Here is a 14,826-nt window from a genome sequence, read left to right as displayed (position 1 = left end):
TTTGGCTACAACAACCCCAGGCGACGCTACAGGCTTGGGGCGGTGTGGCTGGAGGACTGCGTAGAGGAAATGGACCTGGGGGTATTGATTGATGCTCGGCTGAACAGGAGCCGACAGTGTGCCCAGGTGGCCAAGAAGGCCAATGGCATCCTGGCTGGCATCAGAAACAGTGTTGCAAGCAGGAGCAGAGAGCTGATTGTTCCCCTGTATTCAGCACTGGTGAGGCTGCACCTCGAGTACGGTGTCCAGTTTTGGGCCCCTCACTCCAAGAAAGACATTGAGGCCCTGGAACGTGTTCAAAGGAGGGCAACAAAGCTGGTGAGGGGTCTGGAACACAGGCCATATGAGGAGAGGCTGAAGGAGCTGGGAATGTTCAGCCTGGAGAAGAGGAGGCTCAGGGGAGACCTCATTGCTCTCTATAACTTCCTGAAGGGAGGTTGTAGTGAGCTGGGGGTCGGCCTCTTCTCTCGTGTCATTAGTGATAGGAGCAGAGGGAATGGTTTCAAGCTACGGCAGGGGAGATTCAGGCTGGACATGAGGAAGTATTACTTTTCAGAAAGGGTGGTCAGGCACTGGAATGGCTGCCCAGGGAGGTGGTGGAGTCACCGACCCTGGGGGTGTTCAAGGAAAGGCTGGATGTTGTGTTGAGGGACATGGTTTAGTGGGAGCTATTGGGAATAGGTGAACGGTTGGACTGGATGATCTTTTAGGTCTTTTCCAACCTTGGTGATTCTATGATTCTATGAATAGTTGGTTACTATTTTCAGAGTAGATGTTGGCATTGTTTTGTTTTTCTTCCCTCGATAAGATTCTAACCAAAACAGGTGAATTTTTACAATAAGCTTTGCTGGTTGCCTTGTGCAAATGTGTGTATACTTCTGCTACCAGATAGAAAGGGCACATTCGTCTTAAGCACTGTTAAGTTCAGTTTTTTCTTCCTCTCAATTGCCTTTGTTCCTTTTAAAATGCCAGTTTATGCTGGCAATGGCAGAATACATCAGTGTGTGTGACTGGGATATTACAAGATACTGTTTAAGTTTGACATTGAAACACTTAAATGGATTGAACTTGTGGCAGTGATAAAACACAGCTTCAGTTGGAGTAAGTAGCTGTTGAAGTTTTAACAGCAGGAATTAATACCAAGTTTCCTTGCTTGTATACATACCTGCTATTTGTACACCTGTGAGAAGTCACTTGTTTTCGGAATGCCAGCTAATGCACTGCAGGATGACTTATATAAGTGGGTCAAGAGCAATTGAGGGAGAACTTATCTTTTGCTCTTCACTTAACAAGCAGTATAAAAGATTGTGCTTCAGAAGTTTAGATAAGTACCTAGTAAAAGTGCATGTAGTTGTATCCTGTGAGGGAATTATGTGAAAGCTGCACAAGAAGTGAGATCAATAGAAGCTGTTGATATTATGTACTGTAGCAATTATTCTTTAACAGTTAACTATAGGAAACTGGGGGGAAAAAAAATCCTCTACAGAAGGATTTACACTTGCAACTCCTAGAATGAGAACAGTCAGTTTACAGTTTAAAAACTGTGACTCAAAATTATTTTGACTGGGAAGATAAAACAACCATTATATTAGGTCAAAGTACAAAAACTGTAGTCTGGTAGATTCAGCTAAACGTAAATATTAAGTTATCTACAGTTTCCAAATGTGATTTGTGCTACCAGGATTTATGTACTCTCTGTCTTGATACTGGGCATCCCCAAGTCACTGCGGAGGAATTAGAGCCAACTCAGGATCTTCAGAGTTAGTTTTTGTCTTTGGCAACACTGTCCTCATTCATCTTCACTTGTTTTAGTCGTCCTCTTTAATACGAAAAGACTTTCAAAGATTATGTTTAAGTGAACAGTAATTTTGATTTTTACTACTATTACAGTGTGACTGTTAGCTTGAATATATCTGTATCTTGGAGACGTGTATTTGAATTAGGTCCAATTTGGCATACATGGCTTTTGACAGTCATTTCATTTATTTTTACTTTTTTGCCTAGTTTCTGACTTAATCTAAAATGCAGACCAGTTACTGTTTACAAAGTATTAATCTTTATTTTCTGTATCATTTTTAGATTTACTGTCAGTGAAGGAGTGTACTGAGGTCAATATGGAACAACTTTGCCCTGTTTCAGAAGAGACTTCTTCACAAGAGTCGACGCACATTCCAAGAGAAATTGATGAAACCATAGTAACTGAATTAACTGTACCTGATGAAAAAGTTACTCAAATAGAAAATATACTTGATCTCTGGAGTGGAAGTCTTAAGGTATTTATTTTGTATGCAATCCTTAAAAATAAAATACAAATGTCGGTATGTTGTTGTAGATTAAGTGGGAGTGTGGGGAAATTTGTATAGTGGTTACATTCCAAAATTATGGTTTTCTTTTTGTTTTTGTTGCATATTGCATGTAAGTACGAGACAAAAATAGAATAACTTTCTGGGTCACTGGGTGTTTAGTTAGTTCACTGTCTGGTAATGTACGTAGGTGCATACAGCCTGGAGACTTCCCTTCAAATACTGATCTGTCCTTAATTGCAGGGTGTTGAAAGATTAAAAGATTAGGGGGGAGGGGAAATAATTTTATGAATTTCACTACTGTCATCCTTTTACTTTTTAGACAAATGTTCTGAGTGAATTGAGAAAATGGAAATTAAGTTTTATCGAACATCACAAGCATCAAATGAGACAAGAAAAAGAGAAACATGCTGAACATGTGAAACAATTGAATAATGAGATGGAAAACCTGAAAGAGTTGCTACATACTTATGAGATCTCTATTGGCAGAAAAGATGAGGTAGTATTTCAATTTCAGAGTTCAATTGTTCTCTCTTTAAAAACAAACAAACTTTTTTACACTGTCTATTTGACCAACCAAATACTTGCTACAAATAAGTAAATATCTTTAGACTGTATTGTGAAAAAATAACATATTAAGACTGTATGGTGGGAAAATGAATCGTTGTTGCTGGGAAGCTTCTAACAGTGGAAATAAGCTTCTAACAATGGAAATCTAATATGAAGTATGTATATATTTTACATTGTTTGCTTTTAAATCTTCTATCTAATCTTATTCTTCATTTGTTTTGTGAAAATCACACAAGAGTCTATTAGCTTTTATCTGCAGAAAGCCATTCATTTTTCTATTGATTGGATTGGTTTTACTGCATTTTAACTAGGTAGCAGTCTTCAGAATGTTTAGAGAGTCTTAGTTTTGAGTTTCTTGGAACTGCACATTTGTGGTCTTCTATATGGTTATAGCTATGCTATGCTATGCTATGTTTTTCTATGAACAACTTCAAAGTTAACTGTGGAAATGCACATAAAATTGTGGTAGACCTGCAACCGCATAAAATAAGAGGATTCAATTACACTAACCTAATTTTTAAACATTTTAGTTGAGAAGACTTCACAAAGTTTGGACTTTTAATTCATATTTACAATTAAAAAGGCTGGTCTGTATTCCAAAAAAATCTGCCGATGGACTTAGATTCTGAAGGAAGGGTGATCTTTTTCCAAAAATTAAATGCATTTCCTAATTGATGACAAATTATGCATGTTTTCTTCTAATTTTAGATAAATTTTCTACTTATGACTGAAACACAGTTTTTCTGAAACTACAAAAAGTTAGAGCTTGCCATATTTAAGTAAAGTAACTTACATTTATAAAAATAGATAGTATTATGAGAAAATTATTCTTGAAATCTAGACAAGAGTCAGTGAATGAATGCTACTCCTGATTTGAATTCTGATTGCTTTTCCCTGCTTAATTGGATTAAAAGGAAGATGTAATAAAAAGCTGATGCTAAAAGTAAATGCTTTAAGTGAAAATAAGTCTGAAACTCCATTCCGTTTGAGATTACAAAGATCATAGTTCTTGATGTAACGTTAATAAATGTTTTTGCAGGTGATTACTAACATGACAGAAGCATTAGAGAGGAAGAAAGAGAAAATAGAGTTAATGAGAATGTTTACACTGTGGCGGATTCAGCAAATTAAAGCTAAACAAGAGGTATGTGTGCAAAATAAAAATGTGATGAAAATGAAAGCTGTGAATACAAGAGTCAGAATTGGTAATGCTCTTGTTACTGTTGGAAGATATGGCAATTCTTCCATGTCAAATAACAGTTTGAAAGCATCAGTGTCCCCGAAAATGCTGCTGTCTGAATACTCTCTGGGATGGTGAAAGAAATGAAACTACTTGTTTAGGATATTGGTTTGCTCCTACTGTGATCGTCTTATAGCGAATCGCTGAAGTTTACGGGATGTGTACTCTGAAGTAGGTGACAAGGGAATGTCTATTAATTTTAAATAAATTATGTTTGAACAACTAAATTACTAAATATCACATCCTACGTTTTTTGGGACCCAGTCTCACAATTAAAACTTAGCTGCCAAAGCATGCATTAGCTAAGAGCTAGATACTTAGAAAATGTGGAGCACTGTACCAGGTGCTGTAAAGAGCCTGCTAAATGAAACATAACAGAAAAAGGGGATCTTGAATCAAGGCTGCAGAACTTTCACAGTCCAAAGTAGATTCATGTTTATTTGACAGTGCCCTAAACTCTGCTGTTTCACAGAAAGGGATAGCCTTTTCTCTTTTCTTCTCTCCTATGTGGGAATTTACTAATAATTTGGAGCTACTTTAGGGAAATTACTCAACTTTTTCTATTTCTTCTGATTAATTTCTGAAAAAAGCAATGCTAAAGTATATTGTCTGGTGAATATTTTGAAACAGTAGAATTACTCATTATTGAAGTGGAATTATAGAATTATGTTAAAAAAAAAAAAGCAAAAAAAAAAAACAAAAAAAAAAACAACTAGTTAAAGCATCCTGGACTCTATATATATGGTGTTTTTTTTTTAAGGATGATGATTTATGCTAATATCAGTTATCCTTGTGACTGTAGGCTTGTACTGTATATGCGAGGCTTTTGTTTACAAGTCATTAAGCTGTGAATAAAAACACTGGTTTGTGTTATCTAGGTGCTCTACAGTGTGTATTTTGTTACTGAGTAAAGTTCCTTAATGCGTGCGCAGGCAGAATGATTGAGCTACTGGTATGGTGTTTCACAGTGAAGCACCACATAAACACAGTACTGTTCAGACATTCCCACTGTGGTCTGAGTAATATGTGGATAAGCAGTCATCCACAATCACTTCAGTTTTTAGCTAACTTGCACTTGCTTATAACGTGATTTCATTTGTTTCCCAAGGAATATGCAAACAAAATAGCAGATAAACAGTTCCAGACAGCTTTGAAGAAGAAGGTATGGACAGCATGGCGCTCTCTCAGTGAAGAAAGATGGAAAGAAAAAGTAGCTAAAGCCTGTCAGTTAAGGGCAGAAGATATCTGTGTTCAGCTTACCAATGATTATGAAGCCAAAATTGCAGAGGTATAGTAAAGTTTCTTTTTTCCATTCCTTAACTCCTTCTCTCAATACATCGATTCCCCCAAAGCGTATCTTTCTCAGCAAGCTTGAAAAACACGGAGACTTTCCAAGAGAACAAAGCTCTTAAGTACAGGAAAAGATGTGAGGAGATCTAGGATTTCTCCTGCAGGTGGTTGCTTTCTGATGTAAAATGTTGCTGATCTGCACATGCAGGTGAAGTAAATATCTATTTTCACATCACTAGGAATTGTACCTGATTCCTACACACTGTTAATATTTGCTACTTATTTTGAGGTCTCACTGAAGAAGGAAGGGTGTTATAGAAATAAAAGTCTGTTATTATTATTATAAATGACCATAAAGAGTACAATATCTTTTTCTACAACAGCTACTATGTTAGAAGTTTATTTTTGTCTTCAACCTGTCAACTACACTTCTTGAAAAATATTCAAAGTTTATCGTGAAGATAGGTTAGTAATGACTGTTGTCCCCCAGAGATTTGTCTTTGGACCAGTACTGTTCAACATCTTAATCAATGGTCTGGACAGAGGGATTGAATGCACTGTCAGCAACTTTGCAGGTGATGCTGAGCTAAATGGTACAGTTGATACAACAGAAGGAAGGGTTGGCATTCAAAGGGACAAGCTTGAGAAGTGGGCCCACATCACAGAATTACAGAATTGTAGGGATTGAAAGGGACTTTTGGAGATCATAATGTCCAACAGCCTGCTAAAGCAGGTTTCCTACAATAGATCATAGAGAAAAATTTCAAGATGGGTCTTGAATATTTCCAGAGAAGGAGACTCCACAACCTCTCTGGGCAGACTGTTCCAGTACTCTGGAATCTAATGAGCTTAATTGGATTTAACAAGCTGAAGCACAGGATATTGCAATTACACTGTGGCAATCCCAGGCATGTGTATAGGCTGGAAGAACTCACTGAGAGCTGGCCTGCTGAGAAGGACTTGGGGGTTCTGCTGGATGAAAAGCTTTACCTGAGCTAGCAGTGTGCTCTTGCTGCCCAGAAGCCAATCATATCCTGGTCTGTATCAAAAGAGGGGTGGCCAGCAGGGAGAAGGAGGGAGTTGTCCCCCTCTGCTCCATGCTCATGAGGCCCCATCTGGAGTATTGCATCCAGTACTGGGGCACCCAGTCTAAGAAGGAGGTGAAACTGTTGGAGCGGGTCTGGAGGAGAGCTGCCATGGTGATCTGAGGGCTGGAGCACTTTTTATAAAGAATCTCTGAGGGAGTTGAGCTTGTTCAGGTTGGAGAAGAGAAAGCTCCAGGGAGACCTTATTGTGGTCTTCCAGTAGCTAAAGGGAGTTTATGAACAACAGAGAGACCAACTTTTTTCACTGTCCGATAGTGGCAGGACAAGGGAAAATGGTTTTAAACTAAAAGAGGGAAGATTTAGATTAGATATTAGGGGGAAGTTGTTTTGTTTTTTTTTTTACACAGAGGTTGGTGAGGTAGCTGGAGCAAACTGTTCCAGGGAAGTTGTGGATGCCCCATATGCTTGGAGATTTTCAAAGTCAGGTAGGATGGGTTCATGGATAGCCTAATCTAGTGGGTGACAACCCTGCCGTCTAGTTTGCTATGGATGGAATCACAGAAGGGCTTAAGGATCATCTAGTTCCAACCCAAGTCCTTCTATGATTCTATCCTTTTCAAACTAGAGATTTTGAAGTGAAAATACATTTTGTAAACACATTAAGTGACTTTTAAAGCTAATTGAACATGTTCGTGGTTTGCATCCAGAAGTACAAGGCAGCTGTTTCCATACTCTCTTTTGTAGCTAACTGCTACTTTGGAACAAACAAGAGCTGAGATTCTGCGTCTGCATAATGAAAGAGAGCAGTATGAAGACACTATGAAGAAAGCATTTATGCGTGGTGTTTGTGCTTTGAATCTGGAAGCAATGACCATGTTTCAAGGCAAGGACAATAGGACAGATCCCGGTCAGTATAACAGTAGATTTAATTTGGGAGTTTGTAGTTTTTGTTGTTCTTATTGTCTTCTGTTGTTTTTAAAAAAGATTCTCCTTTTTTTCTTCTTCTTTTTTTTTTTTTTTTTTTTTTTAACGTGAAGACTTAATCTAACATATATTTCTTTAAAAAGATGGATTGAATATGTAAAAAAAAATGTTCTGATGCTGAAGAACATACTGCTAAGTAATAAATAAAATAAATGATTTCTCGGAGATGGTGAATTCATGAATAAAATGTTTACCTTTCAATGTATTATAAACACAAAACTGCTCTCTCAAGTTTTATCTTACATTTGCGTGTTGATTATTTTCAAAAAAACTTGCAACAGATAGTGTGTCTCACAGACAGTGATGGGTAACTGGATTATGTGTTTTGTAATGGGCCCCTTACATTTCTGTGTTTGCGATATGTATCTACAAACACTGCAGTGCCACCTATTGTCACTGCAAGTAAAAGCAGAATTTGGTCCCTTAAAAGACTTACAGGTAGTTATTAATGGTGTGCAAGTATCACAATTTGACATGGGTCTAGTATTTGGAGAGAGTGCAGATGGTCAGAAGTCTGTGGCTGATTTACTGATGGGTGATTTTGCATATCATGTTTTTTTAGCTTGAATCCACAATAGGTCATGTTCTGTTATAATGGAAATACCACTGCTTAAGTAATGCAGATCAGATATGTATGCCATGATCCTTTCTGTGCCTAAGCTTGATGTGTGTGTGTGTGTGTGTGTGTGTGTGTGTGTGTATGTATATGTATGTATATGTTTGTATAAAATGTGTATTCTGGCATATTTTCATTCTTGAAAACCTTGAATATTGTACCAATTGAACTATGTTAATTATTATATTTTTACTGCTCTCTTTAAGAGAACAGTAACAACAACAACAACAAAAAAAAAAAACAGTTGCTATACGATATACTCTAATGAGCTTCTACTTCTAATGAGCTTCTCCTGGAGCTCCTGTTGCATTATTTGCTTTAGAAATGGAAGAGTAAACAAGAGTATTTCTTTCTGTTTCCCTTAAGGAAGCATATATTCTAAAAGTAAAGGCTGAAACAACTTGAAAAGATTCTGTGCTTAGGTCTGCAGAACACATATCCCCAGGGTGTCTGCACTGAGGCAAAAGAATGGTGATGTGTTCTGTACAGTCTTTCCATGCCTCACTGCTGTCTTTCTGAAGTAATTTTTGGCCTTTAGTGTAAGGGCAGCTCTTGCACAGTTGGGATAGTATTTGCAAGCACTATTCAGAAGCTCTGTGCTTTGCACTGAAATTCAACAAGCAGAGCAAAACAGAGAAACAAGTCACCTGAAATTTCTGTTCCCAGATTTCTGAAAAGGAGGGTCAAATAAGGAGTAGAATAGACTGTTATAGACTATTGGAATAGACTATTCTATTCCAAATAAGGAATAGAATAGATCTGTTTAATTCGTTTATACAGAAATACCAAAGGAGTAGTAAAACTTTTACTATAACATATTTCGTATTCCCCAGCACTTGCTAGATTATGTGCTGATCCCATTACTCTGTGTTTCTTACAATAGATTCAGGAAGTAGGAGAGAAGATAATGGTGCCATTATAGCAGGAAGGCTACCTCATTCACAGTACAGTCCCCCTTCACCACCCCCTGCACCAGCAACTGCTCTTCCCACGGAAGACTTGGTAAGTCAGTGCTGTATTCACTAGCAGTGAAAATAAATTTCCTACCCTGGGGCTTTTTAAAGATAAATATGATATGATAGTCCATGAACTGAAGGAATTTGAACTTAGTCTAAGTATAAAAAGAAACCTACAAGTATGTTCAGAGTGTTTGCTGTAAATGAAGTGCGTAAGTCATGGTTGCTAAGACTTGCCATACTTTCAGTTAGATCTGTCTTTGATTTTAGTGAAGATGTGTTAAGGTGATGAGAAGAAAGTCACTATAACAAGCAGAATTTGCTTTCCAAGGTTTCTACTGAAAAAAGAAATTGTTAGAGTGGCTTGCCAAAAAGAAAGAACTGAGCTTACTATTCTCTGGGGGAAAAATGGAAGTTAGCTTGACATTAAATTTCTTTTTAAAAAATGCAACATGTGTAGTCGCTGAGGAAAAACTTATCTTATTCTCCTGTCATGTCAGCTTATCCAGATTATTATCCAGTAGCCTGGAAATTCTAGACCTGCCCTGGAGTTATGCTGAAGACACTAACAATTCCACACTAGAACAGGGAGAAGACATGCTTGCCTCTTTCCCCAGTTTTCCATTCTAACAGTACCAAACGTTAGTCACTTAATTTCCATGAACTTTTAGACAAGTATTTTTTTAAAAAGGATTTTTAAATTAGCAAAAAAAAACCAACAACAAAACATTAAAAATAGTACTGCAAAGTCTGCAAAAAAGCTTGAATTTAGAAAGGTAAGTGGAATAGTCAATAGACTGTCTATCTGAAGAGCAAAACTGTATTTTCGGGAACATTATACTCATTCTTTAAACTCTTTCAATTCAATTAACAGTTTTCTACTCACCTGGGTCATGCAAGCACTTCTCAGACAAGGCTAGATTCTGATTCTCCAGTAATCATCCCTGGCACAGCTGCAGGATCTGGGCTGGCATCAACTCAGAAATTGGTAACATGTTCAGACTGACTTTTTTTTAAGGCAATTATAACAAATTTTTGTTTCCACTTTTTTAGAGAGGCTCAAATGTGTAGTTAAGAAAACTGTCATAGAGTTCAGTTACGTGTGTGAAGACACTGTCTTGTGAATGCTTGCTAATGTGATGGAAAAACCCTCTTAGGATAAGCTTTAACTCATTTTTGGAGTAACAAAGAGTAAGAGAAGTGCATGTGCATTTGGGTATAATACAAGAGGAACAATTGGTGTTTCACATGGTACCATTTTGTTCTGGAAAAAAATACGGTCTGCTTTTGCCTCCTGCTATTTAATATGTCTCTCTCATTCTCTTTTCTGTATTTGTTACTAAACAGTACTTTTAGATTTCCTCAAGGCTCCTCTGCATTGCTCTCCTTTTCTTTTTCCATCTGATGCAATTTGCTGCTAGCAATCAGAAAGATGCAACTTTCTATCACCTAGAAGTGTTCTTGTATCTGCTGTGTCACTGCTGGAAAGGCTTGTCAGGGTGATGAAAGTGCCTGCAGCTATCACTGGAGTATGCTGCCAGTGAGCAAAGCTAAACTACCCGTGCAGATTGATTTTTGTCAAATTAGCCTTACCCCCCTCAGGACAGTAGTCACTTCACTAAAAAACATCTCTGTGGAGAAAGACAGAATTAACTAGGTTACAAATAGGAGGTGCAGCTTCCGTCCCATGTGTAACATAAGTTACTACGTGCAGTTTCCTATGTTATGTTAGGCAAGCAGCTAATAAACATAAGCAGAAAACTAAAACATCGTAAATATGATGCTTAGAAATTTTGCTAACTAATATCTAATTTATTTGTAGCCCATGGCAAAAGTAATAACATCTGCTCAACAGAAGGCAGGGAGAACAATCACTGCTCGAATCACAGGCAGATGTGATATGGGACAAAAACACAGAATTTGTGGTAGTTTAGCAGTGATGGGAGTTGCTCCACCCATGAGTTCGGTCATTGTTGAAAAACATCATCCGGTCACTCAGGTAAGTCAGAACTATGCTTGTAATAGTGTTGTATAAATAAAGATGATCACCATGAAGAGATAGATAATTAGACTTGAGTGCTTTTTAAAACAATATGCAGTACTGGAGCTGGACAGAATAACAGAGTAAGGTGAAGTGGCAGTGTTTACTTCTTTTATCATATTTTGTTCATAGGCATAATAATCTCTTTCTTGTCCAACACTTCAGTGAGTCCTTCCTGTCCGTAGCTGGTTGTCATCTGGTCCAACAATGTTAGGTGCTATCATCACACGGCTGCCATTTAAAGACAAGCTTTGCAGTGGAGCAATCGTTTCAAACATGGTAGAGATACCATGCAAGCTGAGAATAGCAAATTATTGGAGAAAAAAGCAGAATCTTTATCAAGAGGCAACAAAGTTCATCTGGCCTGCTTCTTGTCGTATCCTTTTATTTCCCCCACTTATCTGAAGAAATACTGAGACAAGTGCATTAATAGGGTATGAAGGCAATATAAAAGGCGACTGTAAATGGTAGCCCAAATCACTTAGTCTGTCACTATGCATTTAGACCAGTCTGAGCAAAAAAGGGTTTTAACTTTTTAAGAATTCAGAGTCTATGACTAGTGTCACTATTGCTCCAAAGCCTGCCTTTTAAAAATGCAGTCACAAAGTTGCAAAATGGTTGAGGTTAGAAGGTGCCCCTGGAAGGTGCCGGGTCCAACCTTGCTCAATCAGGGACACCTGGAGCAGATTCCCAGGCCTCTGTCATGGTGGCATTTCAAGATCTCCAGAGAGGAGGGTCTGCAGGTTCTGAGGGCAGCTGGTGCCAGTGCTCTGTCACTGATACAGCACAGAAGAGCTGCCTAATGCTCAGACAGAGCCTCTTCTATTCCACTTTGTGCCCACTGCCTCTTGTCCTGGCACTGGGCACCATGAAAAGAATCTTCTCTGCACCCTTACCTTAGGTATTTATGAACACTGATGAGATCCCCCCTCACCCTTCTTTTCTCTGGGATGAACAGCCCCAGCTCTCTCAGCCTTTCTTCATACCCCCATACCCTCAGTATTTGTCGGTGCAGCCTACCAGGACCTGTAGAGTTTGTCCAGTTTGCTCAGGTATTCCCTTACCTGATCCTTTGCTACCAAAGGTGCATTTTCCTTGCTTCAGCCATTCATCCTGGCCTCTGAGATCTAGGATTCTTAAATGCCAGACTTGCTGTTAAAGAAGGCACTCATACCTTGCCTTTTCACTGCCCCAGATCAGCAGGTCTCGTTTCCTTCATGAGAGATTCATATTTTCCCTAATCTTCCTTTTGTCATTGAGAAGAAGCCCTTCTTGTTGCCTTTGTTGTCCATGGACAGATTTAATTTCATCTCTGCTTTAGCTTTCCTAGCTTGATCTCTGGCTGCTCAGACAATGTCTCTGTATTCCTAGACATTCCCAGAAATATATGCCTTATCCTGCAAATAAAAGTCTAAATGCACATCAACCAGACTCAAGTATTTCTCTTGTCATCTGACAGAGCCTACCTTGATTAAGAGAAGAACAGTTTTTGCATATATATACTGTATATATTTACTGTATATTGCAGTAAGAAGTCTAGCTTGAGGGGAGAAATTTATTTCTTAAGTAAATGCAAGCTTCTTCCTTTCAGAAACCAATTCAACTTTCTGATAGCAAATGCTATCAGAATATAAAAGGAGTGTTGGTGTTATTACATTAGAACTGCAAAGGAATATTCTGAATGAGCTTTAAAAGCAATAAGTCTTGAAATTAGATCATGTAGATCAAGGTGATCAAGTTCAGGGTTTATGGTTAACTGGAAGCTTAGCACTTTATGTTCTAAGTATATTACATAAGGAAGTAAAAAAAAAATAGTTACCCCATTTTATTTTGGTTTTTTTTAAGTGTAGTTCAGTTTGTATTAGGAATCTTTCCCTTTAAACTACAGTTCGCTTACAGTTACTTGAATGGAGTTGGGTTGTTTTGCATTCTTTAAAGATTTGTGGTGTCTGATTACTTTTCAGCAAACCATATCCCAAGCCACTGCTGCTAAATATCCTCGAACTGTGTTCCTTACTTCTGGTTCTACAACTGTGAGACCTGCAGGACAAGTTGGGCGAATGCTTCAGAGCCAAACTCATACCAGCGTTCAGTCAATAAAAGTTGTTGACTGAGTAAATATCTTTCACTGGTGGAGGTTTTTATCAAGATAAGTATTTTAAACCTCTTCCCAGTCTTTTCAAAGCTTGACGTAGCAAGACCTAAAGTGTGCATCATGTTTTCAGCCCTTTTAACAAAAAAAAAGTGTTTGCAGAAAGCTTCTGGAGGGGAAAACGACCTTGAAATGTTATTCTACCTCCTAATTGAAAACTTGGTTATTAAGATAAACACTTTATTTAAATAAAGAATCTTTTGCACATTTTCAAATAAAGAATAAAATACATTTGTCCGAATTGTTTACTTTCAGTATAAATGCTAGTGCATTTATTTTCAAGTAAAAATGAAATTTATTTTTGTTATCTATGCTTTTACTAAATGTAGTTGACTTGGTTAAACAAAGAATAACAGACAATAGGGCAGTGGCCTCCACAGCCAGGATATGACATAAGTCGGGTTACACACCTCGAGTCTAGCAAACTGTCAAGCATTTTCATTTTGCAAAATGTTGATGCATGCCTGACAGGATGTAAGAGTTTGTGTTTTAACTTAGGTCCCAGATTCTAAAACCTGGGGATTTACCAATTTCCGTCTTCTGTATAGTTCTGCAGCCTTGTCAGAACGGCTTGAATGTGAAAGAGCACTTAGGCATAAGACTAAGACCTCAGATTACCAGCTTTGTATGCAGACACTGAAGTCCAGTACCGAAAGATGCTGGGTATGCAGTGGTAGGTAAAGCAATACCTCAGTACTTCCATTATATGATAAAACTGCTGTTGTGTTACACATAGGAGTATGAAGACAGACATTGTACGTCATTTTTCAGATGTGAAATGTGTTCAGTAGTCAGAAAACTTGTAAACATTATCCAAGACACCACCAAATATAGTTCAAGGAATAAACAAGGTTTAAAAATGTTTAAAAACATATATGTAAAGTATTAAATTATCAAATATTCTTTTTTGAGTGTGTAAACAAGGTTATGCCATGACAAAATTCTGTAGCTAGTTGCAGATGGTTTTAGATGCTATTTTTGTATATTTTTACTATATGAATCAAATGCTGAAGAGGAAACACTTGTCTAAGCATTAACTAAACAAGAAAGTCTCCTCAGATAGGAAAACTGTAATCCTAACAAGACTATAAAAAACTGAATTCCAAATGAGGTGAGATGCCAACCTATTTTGGGAAGTGCTGATTTATACACCCAATTTTCACTTATTAAATTTATTTCAACAAGAAAATGTCTCATTTACATTTTAGGTCAAATACAATGTAGCTTTAGTGGGGAGTTCTGATAAAGAATTACTACACAATGTTAAGGCAGGTGCAGAAATTATAGGGTGGCTCTTGCTTGACAATATAGTCCTAAATTACCATCTAGGCATTCACTTTAGATCATTGTATAGCAAAGAATAACCGGTATTTCAGGAGAGCAAGTTCTTCTAGCTTGCAGCTTCAAAATACATTTTCATTTCTAGAAAAGATATTTGTATATGAAAGTCTCTCCATCTGGCATGTAATTCCATCACATATGCCATTTATCAATGAACTCATGAAATTTCACATTTTCTGGACTCCATGTCAGCGCTACTTTCAGTTCTGATCTTCTCTATAAAGAAAGATGAGAAAATGTTTGCTTGACGTACACAGATTTTACATGGCCAGCACTTCTCTCAATGA

The 14,826-nt window shown here is 37.6% G+C and overlaps 2 protein-coding genes across 7 annotated transcripts in view; one reads left to right on the top strand and one right to left on the bottom strand.

The window, feature by feature from the left end:
• The window catches only part of POC5 (POC5 centriolar protein), a 26,040-nt gene extending 12,628 nt beyond the window's left edge, over nucleotides 1–13,412 (top strand). The window contains 10 exon segments of the mRNA XM_042825992.1: nucleotides 2,080–2,085; nucleotides 2,088–2,273; nucleotides 2,626–2,802; nucleotides 3,913–4,017; nucleotides 5,222–5,401; nucleotides 7,194–7,356; nucleotides 8,933–9,051; nucleotides 9,880–9,993; nucleotides 10,828–11,004; nucleotides 13,011–13,412. Of these exon segments, the coding sequence (XP_042681926.1) occupies nucleotides 2,080–2,085; nucleotides 2,088–2,273; nucleotides 2,626–2,802; nucleotides 3,913–4,017; nucleotides 5,222–5,401; nucleotides 7,194–7,356; nucleotides 8,933–9,051; nucleotides 9,880–9,993; nucleotides 10,828–11,004; nucleotides 13,011–13,160 (1,377 nt within the window). The 3' untranslated portion in view covers nucleotides 13,161–13,412.
• The window catches only part of ANKDD1B (ankyrin repeat and death domain containing 1B), a 27,567-nt gene continuing 26,142 nt past the window's right edge, over nucleotides 13,402–14,826 (bottom strand). For all 6 annotated transcript variants that reach the window (XM_042825832.1, XM_042825826.1, XM_042825827.1 and 3 more), the window contains one exon: nucleotides 13,402–14,755. In XM_042825832.1, coding sequence (XP_042681766.1) covers nucleotides 14,697–14,755 — 59 coding nt within the window. In that variant the 3' untranslated portion in view covers nucleotides 13,402–14,696. The remainder of the gene's footprint in view (nucleotides 14,756–14,826) is intronic.

This window comes from Centrocercus urophasianus, unplaced genomic scaffold, assembly GCF_019232065.1.
Source record: "Centrocercus urophasianus isolate 14NV4802_14NV808 unplaced genomic scaffold, USGS_Curo_1.0 seq_25, whole genome shotgun sequence".
Lineage (NCBI taxonomy): Eukaryota > Metazoa > Chordata > Aves > Galliformes > Phasianidae > Centrocercus > Centrocercus urophasianus.
This window is presented reverse-complemented; position numbering and strand designations above follow the sequence as displayed.